General features: G+C 36.0%; 2 protein-coding genes across 3 annotated transcripts; both read left to right on the top strand.

Annotated features, from left to right (window-relative positions):
* The first annotated feature begins 5,613 nt into the window (after positions 1-5,613).
* LOC142540477 (rab GTPase-activating protein 22-like) lies at positions 5,614-10,612 on the top strand. Of its 2 annotated transcripts, none has more exons than XM_075646659.1 (5): positions 5,614-6,345; positions 8,106-8,241; positions 8,374-8,423; positions 8,945-8,998; positions 9,094-10,611. In XM_075646659.1, the coding sequence occupies exons 1-5, from the start codon at positions 6,182-6,184 to the stop codon at positions 10,331-10,333; spliced, it is 1,644 nt and encodes a 547-aa protein (XP_075502774.1). In that variant the 5' UTR covers positions 5,614-6,181; the 3' UTR covers positions 10,334-10,611. The 2 variants fall into 2 exon arrangements, with proteins under 2 accessions (XP_075502774.1, XP_075502783.1); XM_075646668.1 differs by lacking the exon at positions 5,614-6,345 and adding an exon at positions 7,395-7,807 and having other exon boundaries at positions 9,094-10,612.
* Positions 10,613-12,730: 2,118 nt separating this feature from the next.
* Positions 12,731-16,241, top strand: LOC142504545 (uncharacterized). Its single transcript, XM_075617395.1, has 4 exons — positions 12,731-13,115; positions 13,463-14,734; positions 14,821-14,882; positions 15,339-16,241. Exons 1-4 carry the CDS (start codon positions 12,731-12,733, stop codon positions 16,239-16,241), a joined length of 2,622 nt encoding a protein of 873 aa, XP_075473510.1.
* The last annotated feature ends 503 nt before the right edge of the window (positions 16,242-16,744 follow it).

The raw sequence follows: 16,744 nt of genomic DNA, 5'->3' as shown, positions 1-16,744 counted from the left end.
TCAGCCAAAACTCACATTTCGACAGTTTGACATACAATTTCTCAGCCCTCAAAATTTTCAACACAGTTCTCAGATGTTCAGCATGTTCTATCATATTCTTTGAATAAATTAAAATATCATCGATGAATATAATCACAAAATCATCAAGATATTTATGAAACACACGGTTCATTAATCCCATAAACACAGCTGGAGCATTTGCTAAACTGAAAGGCATGACAATAAACTCATAATGTCCATACCTGGTTCTAAACAGCTGTCTTCGAGATATCAGAATCTCTGACTCTCAGCTGATGATATCCAGATCTCAGATCGATCTTGGAGTAAACAGATGATCCCTGCAACTGATCAAACAAATCATCTATACGAGGCAAGGGATATTTATTCTTTACCGTTGCTTTATTCAGTTGCCGGTAGTCAATGCAGAGTCTCATTGAACCGTCTTTCTTTCTCACAAACAGTACTGGAGCACCCCAAGGAGACACGCTCGGTCTGATATAACCCTTGGCCAGTAAATCCTCCAACTGTTCTTTCAACTCTTTCAACTCAATCAGTGTCATTCTGTACGGAGCTCTCGAAATCGGAACTGTACCTGGCATCAACTCAATACTGAAGTCTATCTCTCGAATCGGAGGCAATCCCGGAATCTCGTCGGGGAAAACATCTGCAAACTCGCATACCACTGGCAAATCAGCCAATGATGGGCTCGATTTCAGTAAATCAACTGAATAGACAAGGAATCCCTCCGCTCCTTTCTGCAATAATCGAGTCATAGACATAGCAGATATCAAAGGAATCCTAGATCTAGAACCCTTACCATAAAATTTCCACTCCTCAACCATCTCTGGTCTGAATCTAACAATCTTATGGAAACAATCAACGGTAGCTCTGTACTTGGTTAACATATCGATACCGATAATACAATCAAAATCAGACAACCCAAGTACAATGCAATCTAACTCAATCTCATGCTCATCATACCGCAGTATACAAGATCTAACAGATGTCACTGATATCAAACATGTCCCCAAAGGAGAAGAGACAGATACTACAGCAACTAGGGACTCAACAGGCAATGCATGAATCAATGCAAATCTCTCAGAAATAAATGTATGTGATGCACCAGTATCAATCAATATATAAGCAGGATAACCAGAAATAAAACAGTTACCTGCAACAATATCATCAGATGCGTCCTGAGCCTGCTCCTCTGTCAAGGCAAATACTCTGGCCTGCTGTCTAGGAGGCTGGCTAACAGTCTGGCTTCCTCCTGGCCTATGCTGTGACTGGGTCGATGGTGCTGGCTGAAAAGAGTGAACAGCTGATGATCGTCTCCCTGTCTGAGCCACTGATCCAGATGACTCTGCTCCCTGAAATCCCTGGGAACCTCTCTGGGGACAAACTCTGGCAAAATGTCCCTGCTGTCTGCATATACGGCAACTGTCAAACACTCCTCGGCACTGCTCTGTGCAATGTCTCCCTCCACAAGTGCTGCAATAAGGTCATGTATAACTCTGGCCCTGACCGGTTTGTCTCGAGCCACTAGAACTGGATGAACTGCTTCCAGATCTCTTGAACTGTTTCCCTCTAGCTTTCAACTGATCTTTCCTTCCACTGCCATTGCCACTCTCAAATCTGGGAGAAGGTTGTGGAAACTGAGCTGAGGATGGTTGCTGTGGTCTCGGTGCTGGTGCGACATACGAAGCTCCTTTCTGTCTAATCAGACCAGCTTCGGCTCCCTTTACTCTATTCAAGGCATCAGCAAAGTTGTTCGGTCGTCCAGTGTTCACCAATGTAAAAATGTCAGGATTCAGACCATTGATAAACTGATCAGCAACAGCTTCTTCATTCTCAGCCACATGAGGAGCAAATTGCAACAATGTAGAGAACTTGGCCACATACTCCTCAATGTTCAGCTGACCCTCTCTCAGATTTGCAAATTCTGCCCCCTTGTCTTTTCCTGTACGATACTGGGAAGAATCTTTGATAAAACTCAGTTTTAAAGACATTCCAGGTAATAGTCGTACCTCGATGCTCCAAAGCCCTCTTTGTCGTAATCCACCAGTTCTTTGCAACGTCATGCAATTGGTGCCCAATCAGTTTCACTCTCCGCTCATCTGTATAATCCAATGAGTCAAACAACATCTCAATGTCATCTAGCCCAACTCTCGCAATCAACTGAAGTCTCAGTACCCTTCAGATTCGGTGGATGGAACGACTGAAATCTCTTCAGCAATGTTTCCATTGGTGTTGCTGTCACATCCATTGGAGGATTCGAAGTACTGCCCTGTTCTGGGATTCGTCGGGGAGACATATCTGATTATCAAAAGGGTTAGTAACAAACCTGTTTCAGTCCTCCTCTGATCATCTTACTGCTGATCAAGAATTGGTTCTGATTCATTCTCAATTAATACACATTACCAATCAAATCAGAAAATTCAGGTAAACATGTATTAAAGCAGTAATACATGCTAGCAATCACAAGCAGGAAAGAAAACTCAATCTACCCCGTTCACTAGCTTCTATCTCAATCTAGAGGATCTATAGCTCTGATACCACCTGTTGTGGGGACCCGGACGCTAATCATCTTCTTAATCGTCATTCGGATAAATGGATCTATTAATTTATCTGGGTCTAAATTTTTTTTTTAAATTACGGAACGTAATGTAATTCAATCTAATATACATATCAGTATAAAAGTACAAGTATTGTACAACAAACATCAAACTCAAACTAAGGTTCAACCACTAAATGTCAAGTGCTGAATCCTATCTACAGCAACGTCAAAGTCCGTAGTCTCCACTCTAATCACGATCTCTCATCATCTCCTCGACCCTGATCCTGTCCCTCCTGTTGCCATGCACACATACAAACACGACAACAGCGGGATAACTCCGGTGAGAATAAAATCCCAGTATAAGAAATATATACATGCGATGCATAAAATCATATACAAAAGCATAAACCATGTATTAAGAACATGAATCATAATTTATGACACATTAGTGAATATAGATAAAAATCTCTAACTTGTCATCTCCGACTCGACTCATATCTAATCTAGGGATCCCGGTTCCTGGACATTAACACATATATCGAATCTCAGCGATAGGAATCGATCCGTCCCCTAAGCAATATCGATATAAGTCAATAATCCAGTGTCTTGGCATATCCGCCACATACTTGGCATATCCGCCAAAGCTATCCTATGACAATGTGCAATGGGCCAATGACCACTCTATCACGGTCTGGCCCTTCTGTCAATGACTCTCGCTCAATAGCTATCGGCTATTCTCTACTTTCTATAAATCAATAGATTAATCATATCAATGTCAAACAATTGCAATAAAATAAAGTATGTGGTTTTAGGGAAACTAGAGTCCAATCTGACTCAAGTTAATCTCCCGATTAACATCGACTTATACCTTTCGTTCGTAGTCTCGATCTGAAGAATTGGAAAATTCTGAATTCAATACTGTCTCTGTCAATCTGAAATGACATATCGAGAATAGTAATATCAACATTTCATCCCCAATTTCATACTAAATCCGATTAATCTGAATCTAATAATAAAATGTATTTTGAATGATTTACCTCATGAGTGATACTGAACATTTTATATAGTTTTTAATTAAATTGATTGATATAATCAATGCAAAAATTATAATATAGTTTACGTTTTCAATATAGTTTAGTTTCAATTTGAGTAAAAAAATAAAAACATAATACATAAATTACATTTGAATTATTTTAAAAATTAATTAAATTCAAAATTGAATTAAATGAATTGATATAATCAATGCAAACAATAATTGAAGTGATCATTTATTGCAGTACACATATGTCAATATTCATTATATATATATTTTTTTAGAAATGACATTTTATTTAAAATTTATTTATCCAATTTGTAATAAAAAGTAAATATATCATAATTAACACAAATCATATCACAAATTAAATTGATTGATATAATCAATGCAAAATTTTTAATGTGGTTTATGTTTTCAATAGAGTTTAGTTTCAATTTAAATAAATAATAATAAAATACATATAACACATAAATTATATTTGAATTAATATAAAAATGAATTAAATTCAAACTTTAACTAAATGAATTGATATAATCAATGCAAACAATAAATGAAATTAGCATTTATTGCAGTACATAAATATCAATATTCATGATATATCTTTCTTTTTTTAGAAATGACATTTTGACGGGAAATTATTATTTTTGGCAAAAACTCTGCTTTTATATATATATATATAGATTTAGTGGATAGTAGTATATTAGTAAAATAAAAAATAAAATTGATACTAATGTACAAATTCGATAATATACTCAGAATAACTTAAAAAAAAACCTATATAATTGAAGTAGAAAATAATCAAAAGATATGTATTTAGAAATCCCCAACCGAAATTTATAGGTAGTAGAGTATATTAAAATGTCATTATAATTATTACACTCAACAAACATTTTTTCAATATGTCTGGATGAATAAAAATTTAGGATTTGAATTTGGATATGGATTTGAAATACATTAATTTAGAATCTCATTTTTGTGTTTATCATAAAAGTTAAAATGTGATTTAAGAATTAAATTTGACATGTTAAAAAAATAATATTATTTGACATAAAATTTTATACATAATCTATTTGTAAATATCTTGCCTCAATAACATTTTTGTAAATATTCATATTTATTTTTATACTTTATAAAAGAAAAAATAATTTTTAAAATAAAAATAAAATCTTGTATTTGTTAAATATTATTTTTAAGAATTGGAAAAAAAATAACACTCATTATGGGGTTTTTTCAAAAATTGATAAATTGAACTTTTAATATTAAAAATAACAGAAATTTTTAGTAGTTGAAGGAAATTTTAATAATAGAATATTTTTATTTGATTTTTACATAAATTTATCAAAATATTATATATAAATACACACACACACTATAATAAAATGTGTGAATTATATAATATATAATTTTAGGAGTATCATTAAGTTTTAAAATATAATATAAAATTTGTAAATTTAGATATAAAAAGTTAATATTTAAAAATGAGTTTTATATTGTCCAATCCAAATCCCATCATATTTTATCATATTGTATTTGAAGAGATAAAATTGAAATATATGGATTTTGATTATAATTATATTGTTATAATAAAAAAATGATCAGATCTTAAATTCACATTTTACTTATTTACATATTAGTTAGACAAAATAATATGAATTTCAAATGAAATTGTTATTTGGTGAACATTAAATTCATCAGAGTTAACATAAAACAATGTATAAATATGTAAAAAATAAATTTGAAATTTACGATATTACTTTTTAAAAATCTCAAATATGAAATCAATAGATCCAATCACAACGTTAAATACCAATCTCATTTAAGAATCTCATGTTATGAAACGCTTAAATTCTATTTTCCGAATGCCTTCAAATCCCATTTTTCACCTAATTTCCAAACACACTGTTATTATTGCAAAATAACAGATTTTCTTTTTTTTTAAAAAAAAATTGTTTGCATTATTGAGTACGACGTCGTATCGTGTGGAACTAGAAGCTGCCGCTTGCCCTTGCTCCCCCTACTCTCTATATAATGTTCTTCATGAACTCCGGCCAATCCATCTCTCAAAAATTTGTGAATAATACCTAGCTAACGAAGTTCAGCGTATGGATCGCTGGGATAATGTAAAGGAAAATTCCACAATCTGCACAGAGTTAAAGTAAAAGCAGCCGAAAAAGCAGAAAAGTAGTTGTTTTTGCATTTATTTTATGGTGCAAAATCTACTAGGCATGTTGTGGCAGCACAGGAGCTAAGATTTTCTACCGAAATTCCATTCCATTCTTTCCCGCGGCGTTAACGGCAGCACATGCCGTAGGCTGCAGCATCAGTCATCTAGGAAAAGCGGTGTTCGTCGGAGGTGACGGATTCTTGAACTACAGCGCTACGGATGGCCTTTTAACTCTTGCCTTCACGGATCCGTACTCTGCAATCCTGGGTAAAAACGTAATTTATATATATTTTTTTTTCTAAAAAAAAAGAGAACAGGAAGAAGTGTGGAAATAATTTCTGAAAATTTTCTGGGAATCGGTGTTGGAGCCCTAGGAAAAGTAATTTATTGGCATAAGTAGGAAAAAACAACAAAAGGTTCATAGATGAAAGCTCTTAGACGATGTCAGACTTCCTCATCGGAAAAATCGTCGCCACGGTCATCATCCCCAAATTCGTCATCGTTGCCGTGGATCCATTTGAGATCGGTTCTGTTCTTGGTAGCCTCCTCATCACCAACTAATTGCTCTTCATCAGCTCCTTCTAATCGGTTAGTCTATTTCACACTCTGTAAAAAGTTCATTGTTACCTTTTAAATCTTTTGTATAACTTCTCGTACTTTCTGATGCAGAGTTTGGGTTATTCAAGTTCAGATCTTGATCTTGCAATTTTAAAGAATTGTTCTCTTTTTAAAATCTTAGTGGTTTCCCTACTCGAGAGATCGATCCATTATCTCCTTAGGCCATCTCCAATCCATATCCTTTATTTTTCATCCTCAATCCTTCGAAATAGAGATCCATGATCTCTATTTTCAAACACCTTCTCCAACCCATATCCTCTAAATATTACCAAATACTCTATTTCTTTAATTTATTTCATTTTCAACTCATATCCTCTAAATATTACCAAATAATTTTTTTTAATTTATTTCATTTTCGAACACATTACACACATATAATTAATTAATTTCATAATATATTATTTAACTAAACTTAATTAATTCGCTAAACATGGCACAACTACATGTAATTCGGTTATTAATTTTCAAAAGAACTATATGGCAATTTTTAAAATATCTATTTTGTAATTATTTTTCACCCCTTTTCAATCCTCTATATGAACAGTGATACTCCATAAATAGAGGATCACTGTTGCATACTCTAAAATGGAGGAAACAAATAGAGTACGGTTGGAGAAGATTTCATCCTCCATAATGGAGGATTCCTTCATTATGGAGGACGGTTGGAGATGCCCTTATAGCTCAGTCCATTTCTATAAATGAATTTTGGCTTCCATTTAGGTGTTGGGATTTAGTTTATTTATGTTCGGATGTGGATTATGATTTTTATTTTTATTTTGACTCCAATTAAAAACGACTCTATATTATTTTCGGTGGTCAAAATTGGGCTACAAACTTTGTGGATTCATATGATGTATTTATGTCCGAGTGAGACGCCTTATTTTATTCTGTCCATACTTGAATTTTGTGGAAATGAAACAATAACGTGTTTGTTTGACATTAAATTTTTTTTTTAAAGAATTTGTGAATTGGTTATTTCTGACTATGACGAAGTGAAAATATTTATATTTCTTTCTTTTTTTGAAAAACCAAGATATTACTATTTCTGATTTGATCCAATTGGAAGTTGACGTGAAATTAATGGGAATGATATTTTTAATTGTCGAAATTGAAATCATCTGATCGACCTTTTGTGGTACCTCCGTACCTATATTTTCCCACTTTTTTACCCTTTCTAAGTGAGGTTGAAAGTTTCAAGTTTCGAGTCAAGTCATATCTTTATGCTTAAATGCTCTAGTGAATTGTAGAAAAGGTGGAGGTTTTGTACGGAATCAAAGGATTGCTGGCCATAAGCGTCTTGTCTTGATATTTCAGTTCGAAGATTTGTGTTACATATATTTATGGGGAAGGATTGAATTGTTTTCCCTATGGTCATCAAGGCTGCCTTTGTTTTGTCATGCCCCGCCTCAACCTGCTTGCCATCCAACTCTAGGTCAAGAGAATTTGAGCGCAAACTTATTGTGATGGAGAGAGCATTAGAGAATTGTGTCTACTTTAGCATCTGTAACATTTTTAAGCTGCACTTTGTGAATAAAACCCACGATCTAAATTTTCTAGTATAGTTGGGGAAGTATACATCACTGTGTCTACCATGGTTTTCTCCAAATATAATCAGATTCTCTCTCTAAATTTTTTTATAATGACTGGAACTCATCATTTTTATTATGTTAACACAACCTCGTTTGTTAATTGCTGTTTAACTGAAACATTCATCCTACTGTTCATTGCAGTGGTCATCTCAAATCCCCATGGTCTCGAAGAAAGAGAAAGCACATACTATCATTTCAACAATGGATGACTTTCTTCACGCCAGAGGGAAAACTTCGTGACGGTGGCGCTAAGCTTTTGAAGAAAGTTCGCAATGGGGTGGGTTGCTCTTGATGTAACTTCAAGTTTATCTGTTTTTGGAGACGTTTGATAGTCCATGAGTGTGTGGAAAGTTATACTTGGTTCTTGGAAAACCATTTAACTTTGATTTTTGCATTTGTTTTTGTGTAGGGTATTGATTTGAGTATTCGTGCAGAGGTTTGGCCATTTCTTCTTGGAGTGTAAGTTGATTTAACTTCTGGAATATGTGTCTTAATATCATTTTTGTGCCAACTTTGTGATCTGAAACTGTTCTAGAATTGCTCTGCAAATGATTTTCCCTTGTGTTGCGAAGGAATGAATCCAGTTGAATACCAATTATTTTTATACTCGAACTCGGATCAAATTTTCCTTTCCATTCTTTCTAGCCTTGTTATTAGCTCTTTTCTCCCCATTTTCATTTCACCATTAGCATGCCGTTCTTCTTTGCTGGCAAACATATTGTTTTTTTAAAATTCATGATAATTGCCGAAACACCATTGTAAGGTCATACTGGACAATTTCTTTGATAGCATTTCATCTGTCCTGATGCTCTTATGGTAAATGATGTTCTTGTAAAGTATAAAATGGACGTCCAGTCACTTAATTTAACCATCTACTCTCATCTAATTGTTTTCACGATATTCCCTTGCCCTGTGTTTTGAGAAAGTCGAGATGGAAAATTCTTACCTGCTTTGATCCCAATTTTTTCCTTTTTGTGCAGTTATGATCTAACCAGCTCCAAAGAAGAAAGAGATGTTATTAGAACTCGGAAAAGGTGCAGTAAAAAACTTCAGCCCTTAACCTGCAAACGTTTTGGTTTCAAATTTATTTAATGTTGACTTTTCATTGGCATTCCGATAATGCGTGCAGAGAAGAATATGAGAATTTACGAAGAATATCTCGCCGACTTCGTATACATAATAAAGAAGATTTTAATTTACATGGAACTGAGGAGATTAGCAATGGAGACGGTGGAAGCCCAACTGATGGCATGGATTCTTTCAGCTCGGAAGATGTCGTGAGTGCTAGAGAGTCCCTTTCTAGCGAGGATAGGTTCCCATTTAATGAGGATTCAGAACTGACTGCTGAAACAAAGGTCAATGGTTATGCTAGTTCCAAACGAACCACAGATTCAAATATGGCCTCAGACTCTGAATCCTTGGATTCCAACTCATTTGAGGACCCTGAGGTAAGTCAAACTTTCAACTTCATAGAAATTGAAGAGGAGAATGCTAACGACATTCCCTTGAAGGAGGATTCGTCTCCCTATAACGTGGAAGTTCAATCAAAACCTCGCATTTCAGAAGATTTTGTCATGTGGCAGCGAATTATCCGCCTTGATGCCATTCGAGCAAATGAAGAATGGATAAATTACTCCCTAGTTCAAGCTAGGGTAACCAGTGCCAAAGCCAGACGTTCTGCTGAAATTGTGGGATTGAAGGATTATGAGCACCTCGATCCTTGCAGGATCTTACATGCTTCCCGTCTAGTTGCCATTCTTGAAGCCTATGCACTTTACGACCCTGATATTGGATATTGCCAAGGAATGAGCGATCTGCTCTCTCCCATAATATCTGTGATCAGGGAAGACCACATGGCTTTCTGGTGTTTTGTGGGTTTCATGAAAAAGGCACGGCACAACTTCAGGCTGGATGAAGTGGGAATCAGAAGACAGCTGAACGTTGTATCTAAAATAATCAAATACAAGGATTCACATCTTTACAGGCACTTGGAAAAACTCCAGGCCGAGGATTGCTTTTTCGTGTACAGAATGGTGTTAGTACTCTTTAGAAGGGAACTAACCTTTGAGCAAACTTTATGCCTTTGGGAGGTCATATGGGCCGATCAAGCTGCGATCAGGGCTGGAATAGGCAAATCAGCGTGGAGCAGAATAAGGCCACAAGCCCCTCCAACCGAGGATTTGTTGCTTTATGCGATAGCTGCCTCTGTCTTGCAGAGGAGGAAAAAAATCATAGAGAAGTATAGCAGCATGGATGAGATTTTAAGGGAGTGCAACGCCATGGCTGGGCAACTCGACGTATGGAAGCTGCTCGATAGCGCTCATGACTTGGTAGTGACACTCCAGGACAAAATTGAAACTTCTTTATGATACGTATCTTCCCTGATAAAAATAAATAACCTTACCAATGTGATGATTTTAGTTATAGCCAACTAGTCAAGTCAAGAAATGGATTTTTTTATATATGAAAGAAAACTCGAGGGTGTGTGGGGAAGTTAGGATGCTAATGCCACAGCCCGTTAGAAGATATGACCTGTGTATGTATCCTATCCGATAGGTGCCAAGCTTTTTTTGGCCGATCGGAATGGTGTAGACTTTCATGTATTATGCGGATTTGAGTGAAACGCGTGTTTCAAACTTATCAACATTTAGTTGAATTTGTCTAACGCAAAAAACAGTTTAGGCTGTTAAAACTAGATCGCACAATGGTAATCTCAATCATTCATCGTTATGAAGCATCGTCTTTAACTATGCGACGAGGTGAAAGCGTTACGACAAGATCCAATTAGCCTTATCATGGGAAATAAGGGTATGAATGAATCCGATTAGCTTTGTCATGGGAGATAAAAGGGAATTATCATTCAGCGAAATTGTTACGACCCGAAGAAGATCAGTGAAATTACTTCCGTGACCGGTTCATCCTTCAGAACCCTATCACACTTCGGGCCACTACCTAGCAGTCCTGCCACCACGCCGCAGACCATTCTTGCTTACTAGTCCCAGAAGAGACGACCCAATTGCAAGAGCGGAGTTCTACCAACTGAATTATATCCTCTCAAACCAAGTGGAGCATGCACGAAGTAGTCAAATGATTCTTCTATTCTTATTCTTTCCCTGGTGCGGTTGGCCATCCCGGACTTGAACCAGATGTCAAATTTGATTTTTTTCCATACCTCATAAACGACACTTTTTCATCGTCGTTGTTTTTCTACTGAAAGACCTATTTCAATGCAAATAATTTTTATAATCTCATATGGAAATCTCAGATGTAATCAACTTCTCTTAACTAAAAAAATGTTTCTTTTGATTGTGAATTGAAATTGGATTTTTTTTTTAGAAAAGGCGAGATGGAAGTACTGAAGGTTTAATTTCAGTTTTTTAATTAAAAAAAGTTAGATTGAAACCTGAATTGTGTACAGTCATAAATTTATCTAAAAAGTATATGCACATAATACTTTATAGTATTTGGTTGATTGATGTAAATTAAATTTTAAGTTTTATTTTGTTTTCATAAGTGAAATGTTCTTGCCGTCAAAATATAGAAATAATAAAATTCGGTTTGAATCAAATCATTAATAATTTTATCCAAGCAATTCGATTTCATAATATGATGTTATTGTCATTATGCAACGGAGCATCTTGTTCTTAATGGAGTCATTATTGTTGTTCATGTGGGTTTTGTGCTATTGATAGGACATATTGGTGGTTCATGCATATTTGAAAGGAATTTTATTCCTTGATATATTTTTCTTTTTTATCTTTAATATTTTGTCTTTCTAGACATGAGGATAATCTCGAAATTGATGATATGATCTCTTATAAATTCAATATGTGATATAAGACTATATTTTGATATGACTCGTAATATCTTTAAGATATGATATCATAATATCTTTAAGATATGATATCACAATATCTTTAAGATATTATCCTTGTTTTAAAAAGAGTTTGTTTCCTAATGAAATTGGTTTTTCTATGTTAAATAGGACTCAAAGGAGAAGAAACGAAAGTGTGAGAGAGTGACGATACAGAGCGAAAACTTTCGGAGAGACAGAGATGCATTTGTACGAAGAAAAGGTTTTCTGATTGAAGCCATCTCGTGATTGATAACTTGTTGCTGTGAAGTGCTGCCAACATCCGAAGACAACACCTAATCACCGTGTTGATTAGTGTGTGGAGTTTTGAAGATTTTTTTCACTTCTCAGTTGATGCATCCTATGTATTTTGGTTATACGGTTTGTTAGAGGTTTAGGATGCAATTTGTTACTCGCCTTAATAAGGGAGTTGTTTTATTCTTTCACTAGTATTGGTTTTTGTAAACTTACAAGTTTTTCTAGTGAATTATTTTGCCCTGAGGCACCGCACAAGTATTTTATACTTGTGCATAATTTACATCTCGTATCTCGTATTATTATCATTATTCCAGCTACGTGTAGGTGTGTTAAAATCATAATTTCCGCTGCATGTTGTCGTGGGTGTTACAACACCTACGCACAACACCTACATTCTGATACACACAACACTCACTCTCAACTCACACATACACTGTGGAAACAGAACTTTCAATTGGTATCAGAGCTTCCACTTGACGCTACTAAGTGAGATCCTGTTTTGTTTTGTTTTCAGAGTGAAAAAGAATTATGGAAGGATCAACAAATACTGTTTTTAGGCCTCCCGTGTTGGATGGATCAAACTATGCATTGTGGAAAGTAAAGATGAGGGTTTTTATTAAATCCATTGAAGAAAGAGCTTGACAACGTGTACTTGATGGTTGGAGTCCACCAAAACTCGAGGATGCTGATGGAGACACACGGCTCAAACCTGAAAGTACATGGACTGTCGATGAAGTGCAAACTTCAAACTTTAATTCCCAAGGCTCCCAATGCTATATTTTCATCTGTTGACACAAGGATGTTTAATTTAATCACCACTTGTGTATGCGCCAAAGATGCTTGGGAGATACTCCAGAAGCACTGTGAAGGATCCGCAAGTGTGCGTAAAACTAGGCTAAGGATGGTGACATCAAAGTTCGAAAGTTTGAGAATGGAGGACAAGGAGTCTATTCTTGAGTATGACTGCCGGTTGAGACAACTCTCAAATGAATCACATGGCCTAGGAGATCCCATACCAAATAAAAAGATTGGTGAACAAGGTTCTAAGATCTCTTCCTGAGAGATTCAATGTCAAAGTTTGCGCTATTGAAGAATCTAAAGACACTTCAACGATCAACTTGGATGAACTAATGAGTTCTCTCAGAACTTTTGAGATGAATCTTGATCTATAAAGGAAGGATAAAGGGAAGACAATAGCCTTTGAAGCCTCAACCGAATCTTATGATGAAATCCTTCAAATATCTAAAGAGGTGGATAAGTCTGATTTAGGTGAAGAATCGATCTCTCTGTTTACTAAGAAATTTGGTGATTACTTGAAGACTATGAGAGAAAAGAAGAAAATTAGACAAAAATCTGAACTTGCCCAATAACACCACTTTTGCAAAAGCTCAAAAGTTTACTCCTATGAAAGGACAGTTTCGACCAAAAACCGAAGTGCAAATCCAATCTAATGTCAGAAACCTGGACTCGGTGCAATGTAGAGAGTGTTCGGGATATGGACACTATGCCAATGAGTGTGCCAATCGACTTAGGAAAAACAAAGGCATGACTGTCACCCTGAGTGATGAAGAGTCTGATGATGATCAAGGATCAAGTGAATCTGAAAATCGCACATCGTTATCTTCTGTGATCAAGGAAAAACGCTCAATGCAAATCAATCTTTTGGGTGTTGCCACAGGTGTTGCAATACCTGGCCGCAACACCTCTTCGAATTCAGTATGTCTTAAATCTACAACCCTTGCGGAGGCAAGTAAGTCTGAAACTCAAGAGGTAGATGATGATGAAGTCACTCTAGAAAGTGTGCAGACGATGTACGAAGAATTATATGAAGACTGGATCAAAAGAACTAAAGGAAATGCAATTCTCTCCAAAGATAATGCTGAGTTAAAGTCACAAATTTCACGACTTGAAGTAATCTTAAGCAAGAAAGATTTGGAATTATGCAAAGTCAAAGAGGAACTTGGAGAAGCAACTCAGATTCTTGCCAAGATGAATTCAAGTTCATCCAAACTTGATTCACTTTTGATGATTGGACAAAATGACAAAGCTGGACTAGGTTATCCGAACAGTCTGTTCGAAATTGGAGAATCTTCCAATACTGAGAGAAAACCAACTGTTTTTGTCAAAGGAAGTGTTGAAACCTCAAATGCTACACAAACTGAAAAAGGTGCTCCATCTAAAAGGCAAATATCTACCAAGAAGTCCAAATCCAGAAAACGCCACTTTATCTGCCACTATTGTTTTAGACCTGGTCATATCAAACCCTACTGCTTTAAACTGAGAGATGATTACAAGAGATGGGAATCAGAACAGGTGTTGCCACAGGTGTTGTATAACACCCGACGCAACACTGCCAACAGAAAACCGACGGTAAAAAGGATTTGGGTACCAAAGGCTAAGATTCAATGTTCCGTTATTTATACTTCATTAAAGACTAACATTGCAGGAATATGGTACTTTGACAGTGGCTGTTCGCGCCACATGACAGGTTCTAAAGACCATTTGATTGACTATGTTGAACTGAGGAGTGGTCATGTGACGTATGGTGGTGGTGCTAAAGGAAGAATTGCTGGCAAAGGAACCTTGAATGTTGATGGACTGCCTAATCTACACAATGTGCTTTATGTCGAAGGGCTTAACTCAAACTTAATAAGCATAAGTCAACTTTGTGATGACGTTTGCATGTTAAGTTTGATAAAGACAATTGTGAAGTGTTTGATAATTCTAATACTCGTATTTTGACAGGTACAAGGTCTGCTGATAATTGCTATCAACTTGGAGAAGACTTAGTATACAATCATTCAAAGGTGAGTGAATTAAACTTGTGGCATCAAAAATTGGGACATGCAAACTTCAAGACATTAAAGAATCTTGGTAAGTACGATGCTGTGAGAGGTATGCCTAATTTATCCTCTGGAATTCCGTATGTTTGTGGTGCATGTCAAAAGGGTAAGCAAACACGTGTTCCCCATCAAGTGTTGCAACACTTTGGGACAACACGGTGTCTTGAACTCTTGCACATGGATCTTATGGGTCCAATGGAAGTGGAAAGTCTTGGAGGTAAGAAGTATTCATGCGTTTGTGTGGATGATTTCTCTCGCTTTACTTGGGTAAGATTTCTTAGAGAAAAATCCGATACATTTGATGTTTTCAAGAAATTACATGCTAAGATTACTAATCTACATAATCTGAGGGTTGGTAAGATAAGGACTGACCATGGTAAAGAATTTGAAAACTCACACTTTATATCATTTTGTGAAAAGGGAGGGATAACTCATGAATTTTCGACCCCTAAGACTCCTCAACAAAATGGAATAGCCGAAAGGAAGAATAGGACACTGCAAGAAATGGCTAAGGTCATGTTAAGTTCAAAGAATATTTCAAAGAGATTTTGGGCCGAGGCCTTGAACACAGCATGTCATATTTCAAATCGTGTGTACTTAAGGAGTGGTTCTACTATGATATCCTATGAAATCATCATGGGAAAGAGGCCGAACCTTAAGTATTTTCATGTCTTTGGGTGTGTATGTTATGTTTTGAATGACCGAGACCATCTTGCAAAGTTTGACTCTAAAAGTGACAAATGTTTATTCGTTGGTTATTCATCTAATAGTCGTGCCTATCGCGTGTATAATCTGAGAACAAGAACGACTATGGAGTCTATTAACGTTGTTTTTGATGATCTTGCAGATCTAACGGGAAAAACAATCGAGGATGATATTGATGGGCTGCTGAACGAAAGTGAGACACTGCCTAACACAGATGTTGCACCCGGTGTTGTAACACCGGAGACAACACCTGCACTGGCAGAATCAAATGATGAACTAGGAAAGTATACTGAGAATGATGACAGTGTAACCAATGAAGAGATTGATATTCCCAGCAAGGTTCAGAAAAATCATCCATCATCTCAGATCATTGGAGAAACATTTGGAGGAATGCAAACGAGAAGAAAGGAGAAGGTAGACTATCGCAAAATGATGGGACTAGTATGCATGACTTCCGTATACTCTCAAGTAAGTCACTCTTGTTTTGTTTCACTCATGGAACCCAAAAATATAAATGAAGCCTTAAAAGATGAATTTTGGGTTGATGCAATGCATGAGAAACTTGAACAATTTGTTAGGAATGATGTGTGGATTTGGTTCCCAGACCCGATAATGTGAATGTTATTGGAACCAAATGGATCTTTAAAAACAAAACTGATGAATCTGGAATTGTTGTGAGAAATAAAGCTAGGCTAGTGGCTCAAGGGTATACTCAAATTGAAGGAATTGATTTTGATGAAACGTTTGCCCCTGTTGCCCGGATTGAATCGGTTAGACTTTTACTTGCTATTGCATGTTACATGGACATAAAATTATATCAAATGGATGTGAAAAGTGCCTTTTTGAATGACATCTTGAAAGAAGAAGCTTATGTAAGCCAACCTAAAGGATTTGAAGATCCACACCACCCGAACCATGTCTACAAGTTGAAGAAAGCACTCTATGGACTTAAACAAGCTCCAAGAGCATGGTATGGAAGGCTTACTGAATATCTGCTTGACTTAGGCTTCAAAAGAGGTGAGGTTGATAAAACCCTTTTTATTCAAAAATCGAAGCATGATATTCTTGTGTGTCAAATTTATGTGGATGACATCATTTTTGGTGCTTCTTCTCAAAAGCAT

This window comes from Primulina tabacum, chromosome 1 (assembly GCF_025594145.1).
Source record: "Primulina tabacum isolate GXHZ01 chromosome 1, ASM2559414v2, whole genome shotgun sequence".
NCBI lineage: Eukaryota > Viridiplantae > Streptophyta > Magnoliopsida > Lamiales > Gesneriaceae > Primulina > Primulina tabacum.
Note: the sequence above shows the minus strand (reverse complement) of the source record. Positions and strands in the feature narration are given on the sequence as shown.

Bases quoted from the DNA above. Each gene is read 5' to 3' on its own strand.
- LOC142504545 (XM_075617395.1), top strand. From the start codon at position 12,731: ATGGTTGGAGTCCACCAAAACTCGAGGATGCTGATGGAGACACACGGC. The intron at 14,735-14,820 runs GTCAACTTTGTG...GTATTTTGACAG, and splicing joins CTCAAACTTAATAAGCATAA to GTACAAGGTCTGCTGATAAT. The intron at 14,883-15,338 runs GTGAGTGAATTA...TTTTGTGAAAAG, and splicing joins TAGTATACAATCATTCAAAG to GGAGGGATAACTCATGAATT.
- LOC142540477 (XM_075646659.1), top strand. From the start codon at position 6,182: ATGAAAGCTCTTAGACGATGTCAGACTTCCTCATCGGAAAAATCGTCG. The intron at 6,346-8,105 runs GTTAGTCTATTT...TGTTCATTGCAG, and splicing joins TCATCAGCTCCTTCTAATCG to TGGTCATCTCAAATCCCCAT. The intron at 8,242-8,373 runs GTGGGTTGCTCT...GTTTTTGTGTAG, and splicing joins TGAAGAAAGTTCGCAATGGG to GGTATTGATTTGAGTATTCG.